Here is a 17,792-nt window from a genome sequence, read left to right on the forward strand (position 1 = left end):
TTTCAGCTTCTCTGATAACCAATGTACAAAAATTGTGCCAATTATGCTGGCATTATGCTCAATGCTTTTGTCTACCTACTATGCTACAAATTATGTCAGGATAATCGGCGCAGGCCTATTAGCCTCCACCTTTGATTTCACAACTTATTCACCCTGGCTTTTTTTGGAGGTCAAAATCCTTTTTTTAATTACACAGTATTATTGACCATACAGCAGGTGATTACAGACCCACAGAATAATATTATGCTTTACATACATATAACACCTAATTATGTTTTCTGGCAATTTTTTTCACCTGCTATTTTTTAATATTTCTTGGAGTGATTCTAAAATTTACATGCATTTTGTATTGCCACTATGAATCCAATTACTACAAAAACTGCACCTTAAAAATACCAAGATACTCTAATAAGGTAATCACATACCACCTCTGTAAACAGTTCATTATATTCTAAGTGGTTGTTCTATTAGAGTATTTTGATATTTTATTCCAGTTTTACGCTAGCAGTGTTTGAGTGGTGTCTCCGAGGGAATTTTCAATTCCATTTTAAGCAAGCTCAATGATTTCCAAAAATCATCCAAATTTTCTGTTATTCAGCATGGCTATTCTGTGGTTCCTACAAGTGGTCAATTCTTTTGTGCTTTTGTGCAGCCAAGAAGGCAATAAAAGTAACACAGCAGTTCTTCCATTGAGCCTTTCTTGATCCCAATATAAAATAAAACTACACTTGAGTAACCCTGTAGAGCTACACAGTGTTCTGTGTATGCATATTAATGTGTGAAACGCTTAATAAAGCAATTGACCAATAATGGACATATGAAATTGCAAGAAAGCTAGAGTCAAAGTGGGCAAAAGACAGATGGGTGGAAGTAAAAAAATTATTGGTTTTCACCCAAGTTTAAACCCATCTAGGTAACTCAAATTTTACTGATGTCCATTCACATAAATGTTGGTGCTGATACAGCACAACCCTACATTAGACCTTTTGTGGTGGATTTGGTGGATTTTGGAGGTGTCTAAGTTACTTAGACCCTTTTAATGTTTACTTAGACCCTTTCATGTTTACTTAGACCCTTTTAATGTTTACTTAGACCCTTTCATGTTTACTTAGACCCTTTTCATGTTTATTTCGTGCACCTGCACTGGTAGCGTAGGCAATGCATCGCCACCTGAAAATTAATTTTAAACCTGTAACAACAGTTACGGGTGGAGTAATGGCTTGTTTCTACTAATGAATGCTACATTTCTCTTTTACAAGCAGCTGACAACAATGTTAAGGTACAACAACTACATAAAGGGTCTGAATAACTTAGACTTCAGACCACAGGGGTCTAAGTAATTTAGTAACCCTCAGACCTTCGCTTCGCTCAGGTGCCACAACACAGGGCCATCAGGTTACTAAATTACTTAGACCCCTGTGGTCTACAGTCTAACTATTATGTATTTATTACTGTGAGACTCCAGCACTAACCTGTTTGGCAAGTAGATCCAGTAAAACCATCCAAACATTCACAATGAAATGAGTTAATATGATCAATACAATTGCCTCCATTCATACAAGGATTAGGATTACAGTCATCATTGTCTATTTCGCAGTACTCTCCACTAAATCCATCATCACATTCACACATAAATGAATTAATTCCATCAATACAGAAGCCATCATTGATACATGGATTAGGATCACAATTATCATCATTAGTTTGACATGTATCTCCACTATATCCATCTACACATTCACAAGCAAATGAGTTTATTCCATCAGTACAGTTACCTCCATTGAGGCAAGGATTAGGATCACAGTCATCAATGTTTATTTCGCAAGTGCTACCACTAAATCCATTTACACAATCACAAGAAAATGAGTTGTTTCCGTCAGTACAATTGCCTTCATTCAAACAAGGATTAGGGTCACAATCATTATCACCACTTATTTCACAGGTTGCACCACTAAATCCATCCTCACATTTACATATAAATGAATCAATTCCATCAATACAAGTGCCATCATTTAGACAAGGATTAGGATTGCAATCATCAATATTTATTTCACAAGTGCTCCCACTGAATCCATCCACACAATTACATGTAAATGAATTGATTCCATCAGTACAGGTTCCATTATTGAAACAAGGACTGGGATCACAATCATCTATGACTGAAAGCATCAATAAACATAGAATCAATTATATGTGCAGCTCTATTATACAGTACAGTAGTAGAGATCCACCCAAAATTAAATAGTACTCCCAAAACGATCTCAGTACAGGGAAATTTCTGAAGAGGGTTTCCAATAGTAGTAGATCCCAGATGCAGGGGTCTGGGGGCACACCCCCCAGCCAATAACAAGGTGTGTGTTTTGAAATCATTACATTCTATGTAAACTTTGTATTTAATTTCAATGATATAGCTAGATATATGTATATACAATGATGATGTATGGTACATTATACAGAACATTACACTTACTGTTAGTGTATATAATATAAATGGCATTACATTTTACAACGTTCATGTTAACACAACTAGCCACATGTAGGTGCACATGATAGTCAATTACTAAAGTGTTCTTGATTCCATTATTAACAAACTCCCTTAATGCACAGCACCACTATTAAGTTAGCTACTGCAACAGCTCATAAACAGACTAGGCAACTCACAATTCCTTTCTCTGTTCTGTTATGAAACCATCTAACGTAAAATGTTTACGTTTCATTCAACCACACTGTACATGCATCAGCATAATTAATTCCGCTCTTCTAAATAATGCCCACCTGATGTTGTATGGATTGAACCAGGAGCTTATTAATGCTTTACAGCACAAGTGCTGAAGGTCTGTAGGACACCTGGTCCTACAGCCTGCTCAAAGACTTTAGCTACAGAAGGTGTGTTTGAAAAGTTGAAATAACTTTCACTGTTTTGTTACAAATAAATAAAGTGATACTCACACTTTTAAAGAGATGTAGTTGTCAGCTAGATGGCTGACCAATCTACTAGAGTATTATGATCTTGTGCATTCAACTTATAAGTGGGTTGTGCATTCTCCTTAGATTTAATAGAACAGTTATTTTATAGTGAAATACTCTAATAGAGCATTCACTGATTAAAATGTTCCATGATGATTGTCACAAATGTTGTTAACTTAGGAGCATAATGCTAGCATAATGGGTGAAAATGTTGGGAAATTCCTGAAAGCATTTTGGGAAAAATTTTTGAGCATATTTGACTCAGGCCTACTCCAGCTGTATATAAATAATGGGCTTCACTAATCCAAACAAAAAAAAATCACTAAGCTGAACAGAATTTTGTCAACCTAAGAACATAGCTGTTTGGATTAGTGAGGATCACCTGTACATACTGCAGTACATACAGTGCATGCATCATGGACTTGCCTTTCTCCTAGGGATTTTGCCAACATTTTTTTGGAAAACATGCTAGTAAAAGCAATGAGCAAATTGCTGGAAAAATAGGTTGAATTTTGGAAAAGAGGACGCTGAGGAACTGCAACATAGTACGCTTTGCATGAAAATGATTGAGATACTCTAGTAGAACAGTCACACAAAGTATTAGATCAACATAGATGAGTATGACTGTGTCTGGGAAAAACGGTCTTATTGCATATTTGCAGAAATGCTGGTTTTAATTATTCAGAGACTTGTAACCTATTATATATTTCAAAGGGGGGATCCTGAAACCCATGCACTCCCTACTCCCCTGCCAACCCAACGAGAATCTTGATAAGTACAGATATTGTGCTTTATGCATCAAACTATAAGCCAACTCCAAACTGGTTCCATCCAACCAAAATACTCACCAATGTTTGAAACTACTTGTATTAAATTTCACACATTTTAAAACAATTCCTTACCTTCCTGATCATATACTGTACAAATAGCCAACAGCTAAGTTTACCATCATTTTAGATAGTTTTTAACCAGAGGTTGACTGTATCAGGCAAGCTCAAAGGGGGTGGTAGGAGGGGAGTGGAGGGGAGGGTGAGAGGTTAATCAAAAAATTTATGAGAAAGGTGTAGGGATGAATCAGGCGGCCATTCAGGGCTCAAAACTGGCTAAACTTTAAGGAAACTTACAGCACAGGTAACACAGGGCTGTACAGCCACATATAACCTTCCTTAGGTTGGCCAGAGCTCCATCAAGGCCCCTGACCACTCATACGGCTTGCCACTGCGCTTGGGAAAAGCCGCCAGCAAAAGCAGACCACTTATACCTGGTTGATTTTGACAGTAAAATTTGATAGTGCATACATGTAGCTTTGGGTTTTGGTGAAAAATCAAATCTGTTGTCATGGGTGATAAGACCGGCTTTCCCAGACCCAGTCACATGTGCTCACAGAAAACCAACTGAAGATTAAGGTACTCTAATAGAGCAGTCACTGTTATGAAATATTCTAAGAACTGTCACGCATGCTTGTGGGCTTGCAGTACACAATTAATATTTATTAATGCTCAGCAAAATTTTGAGCAAAATGGTTGAGAAAAAAAAGAATTGCTGGGAAGAAAAATAATACATGTACATGGAAAAAAAAGAAGAGCAAAATAGGCTCATCCCTACTTTCTCCTCCTTTGTGTCCCATTTCTTTCAATCTACAATGATGCACCGATGGCTTTGCAGGAGACTGTCGCTTCATGTTGAAAATTGTCCATAATTTTCAAACCACATTTCCAACAGTTGAAGTAAGCAGATTGGTTGTAGGCTAGCTTCAAATATTGTTTTCCATGTACAGGGTTGTGTAACAGAAAGAACATAGTCAAAAACCTGCTAGCTTACAAAATCCCTATATATTTTTCCTACACTTGCTTTGATACAATAAGTATTCAAAATTCACAGTAACTTACCTTTATGCATACGTACGTATGCGACAGATTTTGACATAACACATGCAAAAAATATTGTAAGTAGATGCATGTGGTGAGTTTAAAAGTAGGTATGATAATGAAATTTTTTTTAAAAATCTAAAATTTCAAAGATGAATAGCATAGCGATCTTAAAACCTGTTCATCACTTAATGCAATTATATATAGCGGACTTAAAGTCAGTAGCCTATTTATAGATGTTTTTCAGGTTGCTGCCACAAATGAGTGTGGCAAATTAGTTTTACAAGCGGTAATAAGCCTGATATCTAGTTGTGCTATATAATGACACGGATAACCCAAACATGGTTTCCTCAACATAAAGGAAAGTACTCCAGAAAGGAGAACTAAAGGTACTACATGAAATATATGTAATTATGTATATAAGTGTAACAAAGCATGTTGTTGTGGCTAAACATGAGTTTTATGGAAGATGGAAGCTAAATATTCTTAGATATAGATAGAATTTTTTGTACACAGATAACATAATACCTGTTTCACATGTTGGTACAGAATCGTTCCAAGTGCCATCACTCTGACAATTCACAACACTAGTACCATTAAGCTCATATCCTTCATCACAAGTGAAGAAACAGTTATCTCCAAAGACAGTCTGAAAACCTTGTTCTTCATAACAGTATATATCCCCATTGTCAGGAACAGTGAGTAGTGGACATGAACCTGTAGATTAAAGTTTTGCATCATTCTACATTCATTATACATACCACTTTCACACTTCACTTCAAAGGGAAGGGAAGGTGTATAAAGGTAGCATATCAAAGAGTATTAACTGTTGCTCCTACATAGGAGGGAGTATATGTTTGATATACTACCTCCACTTCCTGTAAAATCATTCCAGACATTTCCAGAAATTGTTAGATTTCTTTGACAAAACTTTGTCTCCTCTGCTATAATAATACAGTGACACTTTACAGGATTGATTGTGGGTTTTAGTTTCATGAATACTGTTAAGTTAAGCTGTGAACTTGTAGTTAGTTGTTTTATTGTATAAAGAAGGTCACAGGTGGGTTTATGTTATACACTGTTTTGATTGATAGTAGATGCCTGGCACGATGTCACATATATCACATAGCTATTAGCATGCCACGAATGGATTTAGTTATCATCATTGCAAGCATGATTATAGCTTCATGATTTTTAGTTTATTCATGGCTATTAAAGTAAGTACTTTGGTACACTTACATCATTTTGAGCTTGTGTTTTGGTTTTCTGTGCTTAATTGCACATCCATAAGTAATGCTTTCTGCATGCTTGTATCATTACACTTACATTCATCCTCAGTAACACCTAGTGGTTACTCTTACATAGGTTATCACTGGCAAAGCATGCCTGCAGTCTCCCACACTTGCAGGTGAGTCACCCCAGTGGAATATATTAGTTGTAACATGGATACTTGTGATTTGCCTGATATATGCACACTCAGTCATGGGCCAGTGGCCCTCGTGCTAGTGCATATACTAATATATCAGGAAAATCACTCATGCCCATATTGCAACTGTCTGTATTGCATAAAAAATAAGTATACAGTAATTGATTTACGTATATATTGTCTTCTGTTTAACTTTGCACTGTGAACAGTATTCAATATACCACTTTCACACCTCACTTTAACACTTTAAGAAAAGAACATGTGTATAATGCCATATAGTATTGTTATCAGTCCTCAGGAATGCATAAACAAGAAATGGAGGAAATATATCCCTCCTAGGACGGAGTATATTTTTGATACCCTACCTCCATTAATTTTCTTGTTAGTGCATTCCAGGCATCCTCAGGTTTTTTTGATGACATTTTGTTGTCTCCTCTGCTATTATAGTGACACTTTATGGGAGTAATTGTGGGTTTCAGTTTTGTGAATACAGAGTTAAGTTATGGACTTAGGAACGAAGATAGTTGAATGAAGAAGGTCACAGGTTGGTTTGCATTGCTAGTTTGATTGATAATAGACACCTGGTACGATGTCACGTGTATGTAGCATATAGCATGGGACTAATGAATTTAGTCATCATTGTAGCAAGCATTTTAGTTTCATGACTTTTAGTTTATTCATAGCTATTAAAAGTAAGTACTTACGTGCACTTAAAACATTGTTTTAACTCATCTTTTGGTTTTCTGTGCCTGCACCAACAATCAAAGTATTCCGCATGTTTACCAATGTTGTTATACTTATGTATGTTTGGCCTTCGGAACACCTTGTTGTTATTCTTACATAGATTATCCACAATCAAAGTTCACATGGCTCAATGTAAATACACTCACAAAGCACATCTGCAGTTTCCCACACTTGCAAGTGAGTTACCATGGGAACCAGTGATTGCATGATATATACACATGCGCACTCGGGCCTGTGGCTCTCATGATTGTGCATAATTATATATCAGGCAAATCACTCATGCCCATGTTACAACTATTACATATTTCCCTGCCAACAAGGATCTTGACAAAGCTGTAGGCACACCTGGTGCAGTTACAGACAAAGTCAAAACAGACAAAGCAAATCAAAGCAAATCAGGATGTGGAAATTACTATTGTTGTTATATATAGTGCAGCACCTTTGTGCCAATGTTATACAGTATCTCGAGCTTGCATGGGTTTTCAGTTTGGCTCAAAATTTGTCACAAACAGAAATACTATACCTGGTTGACATGTTTCAAGACCACTCCAGATGCCAGTATCCTCACACTTTATTGTTAAATATCCACGTTCATGTAGACACGGGGTCAAACACATACCTCCAGGCTGGCCAGTATAATAGATACAGGGATGTGGTGTAGATTGTTGACCAAAAGGAGGTAGTGGACAAGTAGCTAGAAGAAAGTAATGTAAATACAGTACCTGTAATATAGTTGTAATGAGTGGTTTGCCTGATATATCTACCTAAAGCCCGAGAGCCCAAAGGCTGAGGCTCAACATATCAGACAGACCACAAGTACACATGTTAGAACTATTAAGTGACACATTAGATAGTTGGAAGCCTTAATTATCTTTAAAGCCTTTGATGTTGTTGAGAGTGCCTTTAATGTTGTCTGGTAATTGTCCAAAGCCTTTGAAGTAGCTAAACATATGATTGTAGCAATTATATATTCCAACTATTATAATAGGGTTGTCCATTTGTAGAAGTAGCTTGTATCATCAAGAGGCAGTTTTGATTGTGGGTTAGTCTCAACAGGACCCTTAATTGTAAGCCACAGGAGATCATTGAAATGCACATAATGCACATAATTTTGAGCATAACATAATGCCAGCATAATAGGTTGATTTTCAAGATTTTAATTAAAACCGTAAAACACACACCAGAAGAACAGCAAAACATGAACACACCACACATTATTGCACATTTCATATCAAAAATTGTGTAGTGTTATTACTTTACCATCTATTAGATGATTATTGAAGTTTCACAGAAATAAGATTGAGATACTCTAATAGATCAGTCACTTATTCTAATACAGTAGTCAGAAAATGCTGACGTATTCTAATAACACAGTCAGTTCATGAGCATAATCTTGGTATTGAAAGCATAATTTTGAGCACAATAGGCTTGATTTTTGAGCACTGCTCAAAACATAATGTAGATCATTATCAAAGCCATAATTGGCTCAAGCCTAATCATAGAAATAAAAAAGGGAGGTCATATATACTGCTAATGTACATTTACAGTACTTCCTAATACAACCTAGTCAATAGCATACATGATTTAAGTAGGGATTAAATACCCACTAGTATACGTAGATGCATGTGTTGATGACCTCAGCTCCCTTGTTTCAATGCCTTTTATTTCTCTCAAATGTAAAATTTTATATTTTTTCTTAAACTTGTTGGTTTACTTTTTTGTAATAATGTTGTATTCCTAGTTGCACCTGTACATAAAAAAATTGGAATTTTCAACTAGAGTAGGGACCATAGCACATTGATGAAAAATACCAAAACAAGCTGGAGTAGTGCACGATATTAAATCACAGTAAAACAATAAGAAGTGTTATATCCCTATTGTGCTCAAGATACCATAATGGAAATGCACAGTAGGGATATAATACTCCCTAGACTCTATTTAGGCTGTTTTGGGTGGGTAATAAATCTCATATACTCCACCTTGTTTTCTAATATACTCCACGCCTTCAGGCACAATATAACATATGCTCAAAATCTAGGTTCATCCAATCGCTATGCATTGTTCACGTGCAGTGATTTAACGAGCGCGATTATTTTGTCACGTGAGGACGTGTAGTTGCCATGGCGCTAGTATTATCGCAAGAAAACCAGCCGCTTTTGCCAAGCCTACAGCAGAAACAGCCGTGGATGAGGTAAGTAATCTGAGTGTAATGTGAAATAGAGTCTAAAGCAGTTACACGGGCACAATGTGGAGTCCATGAAATTTATAAACCCTCAGGCCCTTAGTAGCGCCCTCGCTTCGCTTGTGCGCTACAGCCCAGGCCTTCAGGATTATAAATTTCATAGACTCCACATTGTGCCCGTATAACTATTATTTATTGTTTTACTGTGATTTAATATTGTGCACTACTCCAGCTTGTTTCAGTACTTTTTATTGATGTGCTACGGTCCCTACTCTAGTTGAAAATTCCAAATTTTTTGTGTACTTGTTTGTTAACTTTTTGTAAAATAAATTATTAACCCACACCTACTGCATCAAAAGAAAGAAATGGCACCACGCATCCTAGCTATCAATTATCGTCTGAAATGTGAAGTATTCATTACACTTCGTTGTCAGCTATGTTCAACCTATTATACAGCATTATGAATCAAGAACTGTTCGAAGTAACCACTATGAAAATACAGACGATTTCCGAAAGCCATCACGTGCTACTGCCAAATCGACGCCTTTCGCTGTCAGCAAAGATGAATGGGACACAAAGGAGGACACTGGTACGTAAGTCCATGAAAATGCATTGTACGTACTGTGGTATGCCAAAAGGTACATGTCCAGCTGAAGCGACGTCGAACAGTAAAAAAAGCAAGCCTGTAGCCTTAGCTATTATCGAGTTACACTTGTCTGAAGGCATCGGTCAGTCAGTCACTAGAAAATTCCATTTAATAATTTTTTCATAGCAACCTGTTGAAACCATTTCAGGTCAATCTGAAGGCTTGTTTGGGCTTAGTTTTACCTAACCAATACTGCTCCATCATCGTTTTGGGTTATGCTTATTCATGGGCCATGCCCAAACCTTTGTGGTCCCTACTATACAGTACAGTACTATCGTACTGTATGACGTAAGTATAATTTTGTAGATTTTGCTGCTTGTAAGCAGTTATTGTAGATTTATTTACTTGTAGCAACTGTTTTAGTTTCTTGTAAGTAGTTACTATTTTCTTTTTGTAACGAAATAATTCATCACTGGTGAATCATCACATACCATATCAGAGGAAAGAATGGTGCCAGGCCCATTATAAAATTAATTACACAACTGAACACGCACTCCAACAATCAATTGCTGAGATGCAAAGTGGACATTCCGATTGTTTTCAGCTGTGTTCCAATACAGTGGTAAAAGTCAAAGGAAGTGTCTCTGCAATCAATCCAGTCACCTACAGAAATTGCGATTGAATGCACACCCTGATTATCAACCACTGAAACACAAAATATCCATTCTGCTGCAGCTTCAGCTATGAAAAGTACAAAAAGCACCTCTGCAACCAATTCAGTTACTACGGAAAATATGGATGATTCATGTAGGGAAGCCATCATGCGCTACCATGAGTCGACACCTTGAGCTGTCAGTTAAAAGAAATGGGACACAAAGGAGTATACACATGATGCATGCATGCACACACATAATGCATGCATTGTACGTACTGTGGTATACTAAAAGGCACCTGTCAGGCTGAAGCAACACTTAACAGTAAAAAATCAAGTCTGTAGCCTATCATTATTGAGTTATGCATCTCTGGAAGCATCAGTCAGTCAATCAATCAGCAGAAAATTCCACTGAATAAATTTTTTTAAAAGAATTCGTAGCAACCTATTGGAAGCATTTCGAGTTGCACTGAAGGCATTTTTGGGCTTGATAACCTATACCACCAAGACACCAAGAAGGTAATCTGAGGCTGGTTTTGGAGTGATATTTTTGGACAGAAAAACCCAAACCTTCATGATCACTGATATATAGTACTACCACACTGTATGATATCAAATATGTGCACCAAAAATTTCTTTGATTACCCACACACAGTGTTACATATAAACATTAGAGGGTAAGTTGATTAAATCATACAGTAATGTGCAATATTACGTTCTACAGCCCTCCAAATTTTAAGTAAATCAACCAAAGCATGCACGAGCTATTACAATTTTTCTAAAGTGTGCAAGGTGAAGAAGAAAAAGATTAAGAAGAAAAATACACAAAGAAATTTGAAGGCACATATCTCAGTAATGGATGCGCGGATTCACCTCAAATATGGAATGGGAGGCACCCTACCCTACGGAAGTTTCCACAGCAAAAATGATTAATTTCCGTCCAGCCATTATCAAGCTACGGATGTGTGAAAAAGGTGTTTTCTTGGTTCCTGTAAAATACACACTTGTCTGTCGCGTGCCCGCACTGGCTGTACTTGGCCGCACGGCACACTATTGTGTGTCTTGATTGTACATAATTATGCATAATGACATCCTTATTTTTCACACACTCACAAACTGTCTCTCACTTTATTGTGTATAAAGAGCATTTAACAGCATAATTACCATCTTAATTGTGGGCACATAATTTTGATAAAGTACTGCCAGTTTGAGAGGTTTTTAGAATTATAAGGGTATTCGTCATGCCTACAGGATAAACTCCTGAAAAATACACTGAAAATTATCCTGAAGATATGTTAACCATCATGTCACTGTTCAAGTAGTTTGAAGGAAATCGGAGAACCTGCTATGAAAAGAAAACAAAACAATCACAATTTTTGAGATACTTTAATAGAACAGTCAACCAGAATGAAAAGAAAGGCCTAATGTAGGGTAATACGAAAGTGCTCATTCATATTATTTGTAGCGATTTTCACATAGGCCAACCTTTAAGATATAACAAACAAGTGTTAATTTTGTTGTTAAAATATCTTTAGCGCTTGGTAACAGCATAGTTTTAGAATGCGTAAATGCTCAAAAAGTGGTCACGTGACCAAAGATCCCACAATAGTTCAAGTTACACACTTAGTGTGTGCTACGAAACTACAAGATGTAGAAAATGTTACTGAGGTAAGAAACATGACAATTGTGTCCTAGTTCACCCTATGAACTGGTTTTAGCCATAATTATTGTTTGAATATCGCCTATTAAATTGGTGGTCACGTGACCACTTTTTGAGTATTTACGCATGCTAAAAACTACACTGATACCAAGTGCTAAAGCATTTTAACAACAAATAAATGGTTGTTTGTTATATCTTAAAGGTCAGCCTGTGTGAAAATCGCCAAAAACAACAAAAAGAGGCACTTTCATATTTAGAGTTGGAAACCCTAGGTAATGTATTTCGCGGACTGGACTCACGGACTGGACTCGCGGACTGGACTCACGCACTGAGCTGGAAACAACTTTTAAACAATAATCCAGGCATTACCCATCTCTTGCAACACTGGAGACATCACTATCGAGTTACAACTGCTGATACTGCTCTTCCTTACAAGTTAACAAACTAGCGCGTGCACTAATTTATTAGAATACACTTACGATACACGAGTATTAGCAGTGATAAAGTGTGATAGAGGCTATTGTTGTAACTTAGATGTTTTTCCTTTGTTACTCCAGTACTTAGCACTAGTGTTAGGACTGTAGTGATGAGTCAGTTTATTTGCATAGCCCCATCATCTCGCGGCTGGGCGTTGCCACCTATAGCTACCCTGCTAAGAATTATTACTGGGTCATCTCTACAACCCTAGCACCAGTGCTAAAGCAATAAAGGAAAAACATCTAAGTTACAACAATAGCCTCTACCACGCTTTATCACTGCTAGTGCTCGTGTATCGTAAATGTATTCTAATTAATTAGTGCACCGCTAGTTTGTGTACTTGTAAGGAAGAGCAGTATCAGTAGTCGTAGCTCGATAGTGGTGTCTCCAGTGTTGAAAGATATGGATAATGCCTGGATTATTGTTTAAAAGCTCTGTGCGTGAGTCCAGTCCGCGAGTCCAGTCCGTGAGTCCACTGAGTCCACGAAATACATTAAGCCGAAAAGAAATGCTTGGCACCAAGTCAACCATGATTCAAAACAGAGACCTTACTGTATCACCAAAAGTCCACCAAAACTTTTCCAACTCCTGAACATTTTCTATTATACAGCCAAGCTATTTTGTTGTTTTCTGTTCTTTTACACAAGACGTAATGACTGCATCTATCTAATAATACTCACCTGAAACACATGTAAAATCTTCACAAGTAAAAATAAACCAACGCCATCGATACAGTAATAGTACCTTTGTTCTCACATAGGTTAAACTCAACTCACAAGCAAAGTTGTTAATTTCTAAGTATGAGGGAATTAGCTATGACTAAATAATAATGATAGGATAAAAGAATTGAGATTTTCTGAAAGTATGAAGCAGTTTTGGTACATAATAAAACAGTCACCTACTGTCTCTAATAGAGTAGACAGTGGGACACTTCTGTACTTCAATAAACAAATTTCATAATAAGGCATTATTACACATAATAGTAACCATTGCCCCAGCAACCTGAATTTTACATTATTTTTAGGTGTAAATGTTAACAATAATCTCTCCAAGTTTTAAATGGATAGTGTATGTAGGTCATAAGATATGACATCTTTGAATTCCATAAATTATGTGATTGCCCAGAAGGGGCAACTGTTGCTCCTCTCAAATAGACAATGTATGGAAAACTACAAGCTTCAAAATGTCATATTTTGTGAACTACAAAGTACATTATGTTATCCTTTTGAAAATTGGAGAAATACCTTTAGACATTGACACCTACAAACATTGTAAAAGTCAGGTTGCTAGGGCAATGGTTATTGCTATTATATAGTAAAAAAAATGCCTTATTATAAAATTTGTCTATTACTAGACACCTTAAAAATCTTGCATTTTTTACTACTTGTGAGTTTGTGAAATATTAATTTTAATATACAAATACATTATAAAAATAATTTGATAATATGAGCATGAAGTGTACTTTAATGCATGCTGAGCAAAACTGAAAAGTTGAAAGTTGAGCATAATTTCCACAAGCTTATTATAATATTCTAGTACACGTACTTATTAGACTGCATAGTTTAGTAGCAGAACCAGGGATATTTGTGGACTTTATCCATCATTAGGGACCTGCAGAATGTGCCAGAATATTTTCCAGAATGATAGGTAGTGAAAAGAATCAGTAATTATTCTGGAATAGTAAGACAATTTTCAGAAAATTTTATATATACAGTACTTAATTAAAATTCACAAATTTAAATTGCAAAAAATTCTCTTGGAGACACCCCTAAAACACTGCTAGCATAAAGCTGTAACTAAAGGTTGAGATACACTAATGGAGCATTCAGATAACCTAATGAAGCAGTCACCTAAATGTAGTGTGACTACTCTATTAGAATATATCATATTATAAGCCACAATTTATGCATACTATAATCTCCTCTATAGTTGCAAAGGAAAACAGATTCAGTAATCGCTCCAGGAAATATCAGAGAATAATTTTGGAATAGGTAAAGAAAAATGTTAGAAAGAATAATAGAGAGCCTTACAAGTAAATTTTGCGGGTCCCTACTACTCATATCTACATATACTGCATTATACTTTTTTCATTGAAATTTACCATCAAACACTCCTCTGAGATGTGACAAGTTCTGCACTGGTACAAACTGCAAAGCAATAGTTTGTAGCTTTTGTGCCCCAATTATATTCATTGAGAGCTATTACTATATCCACATAAAATTTTGTCCAAGGATTTCTTGCTAACTGTGCTCACAAAATACCAACCATTCCTAAAACTTTTAATGATGGATATATTGCCAGACCCCAATCCATATCTGTTGGGGTCTGGGAGCTTACCTCTCAAAAATTTCACATTTTAGAAGCTGTGAGAGAGAGTGTTTTAGATGATTTTGCTATGTAGTTGCAAATAAATTAAGTAGCTACTTAAAAAAGAAGTGTAAAAGTGACTGTTTTATTAGAGTGGTTGACTTTTCTATTAGAGTATACATATCTTGACCTTTTCTTGCAAACATTTTCCAATAAAAGTGGGGGTATGGTGTCCCTGGCCCCCCATTTTCACTGCCTATATGCTAAATATCCTATGGAATGGCTATGTACACTGTCAAAGGTGTATATTGTAATGCAATAATACTAGGCATGATGGGTCTATTAGGAGGACATGTATGTTTATGTTAGTAGATGTTTCCTACTGTGCTAAATGATGCCTGTTGATGTCCAATTAATGAATACTTTTACACCTTACATTTTGTTATATGGAAACATTCAAAGAAAGAGCAGTATTTTGGACTATTATTATTATTATTATTGCATCTAGAAAACACTTACCAGTTTGACAGGTAGATCCAGTAAAACCATCCAAACATTCACATTTAAAATTGTTAATACGATCAGTACAAGTACCTCCATTCATACAAGGATTAGGATCACAGTCATCATCATTTATTTCACATGCATCTCCAGTTAGTCCATCCCTACATTCACAAGTAAATGAGTCAGCCCCATCAGTGCAGGTACCACCATTTTGACAAGGATTAAGATCACAATCATTGTTGCCATTTATTTCACAAATGTCTCCACTGAATCCTTCAATACAATCACATGTCAATGAATTAACTCCATCAATGCAAGTGCCTCCATTGAGACAAGGATTAAGACTACAGTCATTATCGTTAATTTCACACATGTCTCCACTGAACCCATCCACACAATTGCAAATAAATGAATCAATTCCACGAATACAGGTGCCATCATTGATGCAAGGATTATGGTAACACTCATCTACAACCACAAGCATAAGAAATTGAGTAAATTATTTCTATAATAATCTATATAAATGGTGATCCAGTGAATAGAGAATTTCCATTATTACATACATATGAATTCAGTTCAATCTTTAACTCATAGTACATTCTCTGGGGTCAACATATAAATTCTAAGTACATCTGTAAGCAATGACTGTGAATACCAAGACTAAAGGCAATTTAAAGCTTTAAGTAAAGATAGAGATAGCTAAACATAATGGCTTTGGAATCTAAAGCTATTGAGGTTTTCAAAATGGTTCTTACTTCTCTATAAGCCATAGCTAATGTTCTGTTCTTTCTGTTTGTTTCTTCAAGATTGTTCTTCACATGAATAAAAATAAGCCAACATTTTACTTGTGTATGGCACAGTCAATGTACAGTACAACGTTTTTGCACTGTTTATGAAGTTATAGCCATTTAGATATATTACAATAAAAATTATATAATGTGACCGAGTCAGTCTTATAGCCAGAAATACATGTGTTTGCTTAATATTGTGTATCTCCATTTCTGAGTACTCTACAGCAATTCTGTAAGTTTCAGGAAAATCTCCATAAATTTCTACATAAGTGATAAACCTTTTAAATAGTTATCAAGTCCACAGAAAACGTTGGTGAATTTCAAACTGTGAAATTATAGTCAAAATTTGATGGGCTATAAGACTGATTTTGTCAGACCAGGTCACATATATACTACTACAAACAAATTTCACTCTTGGAGACAACAAAGCTTACTCCTTTACCTGCACCTTAAAGCAGACACTATAGTGTACATATCAATCTCTCAAAAAAAGTTTTTTTGTTAAATTACAAACTCCATCCACTAAAGTATATAAGAGATACTGTCACTCATATTTGGATAAACCTATGCATTCTAAAACTGAAAAATCTCTAGAACAATGGTGTTGGACATTATTTGAATGATGTTTTTAATTACATCCTTACATCATAGATGTCTATTAATAACCAGGTCAATGTACGTAAGTACCCACTGCCCAAGCATGTCTTAAAGTGTAAAATTTACTAAGCATGAATTGTGTACATATTGTAAATCTTATACTTGATGCCAAAAATGGTTGCATCCAAACTGCATCCATACAGTACAATAGTACTGTGTAGTAGGGACCACAAAGGAATAAGCGTGGCCCACAAAATAACATCACCCAAAAACCAGCTTCAATTTTCCCTAACGACAATGAGGCAGTATTGGTTAGGTAATACTAAGCCCAAACAAGCTTTCAGATTGACCCGAAACGCTGCTAAGAATTTTTTATAAAATTATTTAACAGAATTTTCTACTGACTGACTGTCTGACTGACTAACTGACTGACTGACTGACTGACTGACTGACTGGCTGGCTGGCTGGCTGGCTGGCTGGCTGGCTGACTGACTGACTGACTGACTGACTGACTGACTGACTGACTGACTGACTGACTGACTGACTGACTGACTGACTGACTGACTGATGCCTTCAGGCAAGCGTAACTTGATAGCTAACGGCTAAGGCTATGGGCTTGATTTTTTCACTATTCGACATCGCTTCAGCCCAAGAGGTGCCTTTTGCCATACCACAGTACGTACAATGCATTCTTCATGGACTTACCAGTGTCCTCCTTTGTGTCCCATTCATCTTTGCTGACAGCGAAAAGTGTTGATTTGGCGGTAGCACATGATGGCTTCCAGAAATTGTCTGTATTTTCATAGTGGCTACTTTGATTGCAGAGGTGCTTTTCAAACAGTTCTTGATTCGTACTGCTGTGTAACGGGTTGAACATAGCCAACAATGAAATGTAATGGATACTTCACTTTTCAAGTGATAACTGGGGCATGCGGCACCATTTCTTTCTTTCCGTATGCGTGGATTTCAGAGGTGCTTTATGAACAGTTCTTGATTCGCATTGCTGTGTAACGGATTGAAAATAGCTGACA

At 36.3% G+C, this 17,792-nt stretch overlaps 1 protein-coding gene across 1 annotated transcript in view; it reads right to left on the reverse strand.

Moving 5' to 3' along the window:
• Window positions 1-17,792, reverse strand: part of LOC136264933 (fibropellin-1-like) — a 39,710-nt gene that overhangs the window by 6,972 nt on the left and 14,946 nt on the right. The window contains exons 9-13 of the mRNA XM_066059699.1: window positions 15,389-15,841; window positions 13,243-13,356; window positions 7,529-7,699; window positions 5,364-5,552; window positions 1,473-2,159 (exon numbers count right to left, since the gene is read on the reverse strand). Coding sequence (XP_065915771.1) covers window positions 1,473-2,159; window positions 5,364-5,552; window positions 7,529-7,699; window positions 13,243-13,356; window positions 15,389-15,841 — 1,614 coding nt within the window. The remainder of the gene's footprint in view (window positions 1-1,472; window positions 2,160-5,363; window positions 5,553-7,528; window positions 7,700-13,242; window positions 13,357-15,388; window positions 15,842-17,792) is intronic.

This window comes from Dysidea avara, chromosome 8, assembly GCF_963678975.1.
Source record: "Dysidea avara chromosome 8, odDysAvar1.4, whole genome shotgun sequence".
Taxonomy (NCBI): domain Eukaryota; kingdom Metazoa; phylum Porifera; class Demospongiae; order Dictyoceratida; family Dysideidae; genus Dysidea; species Dysidea avara.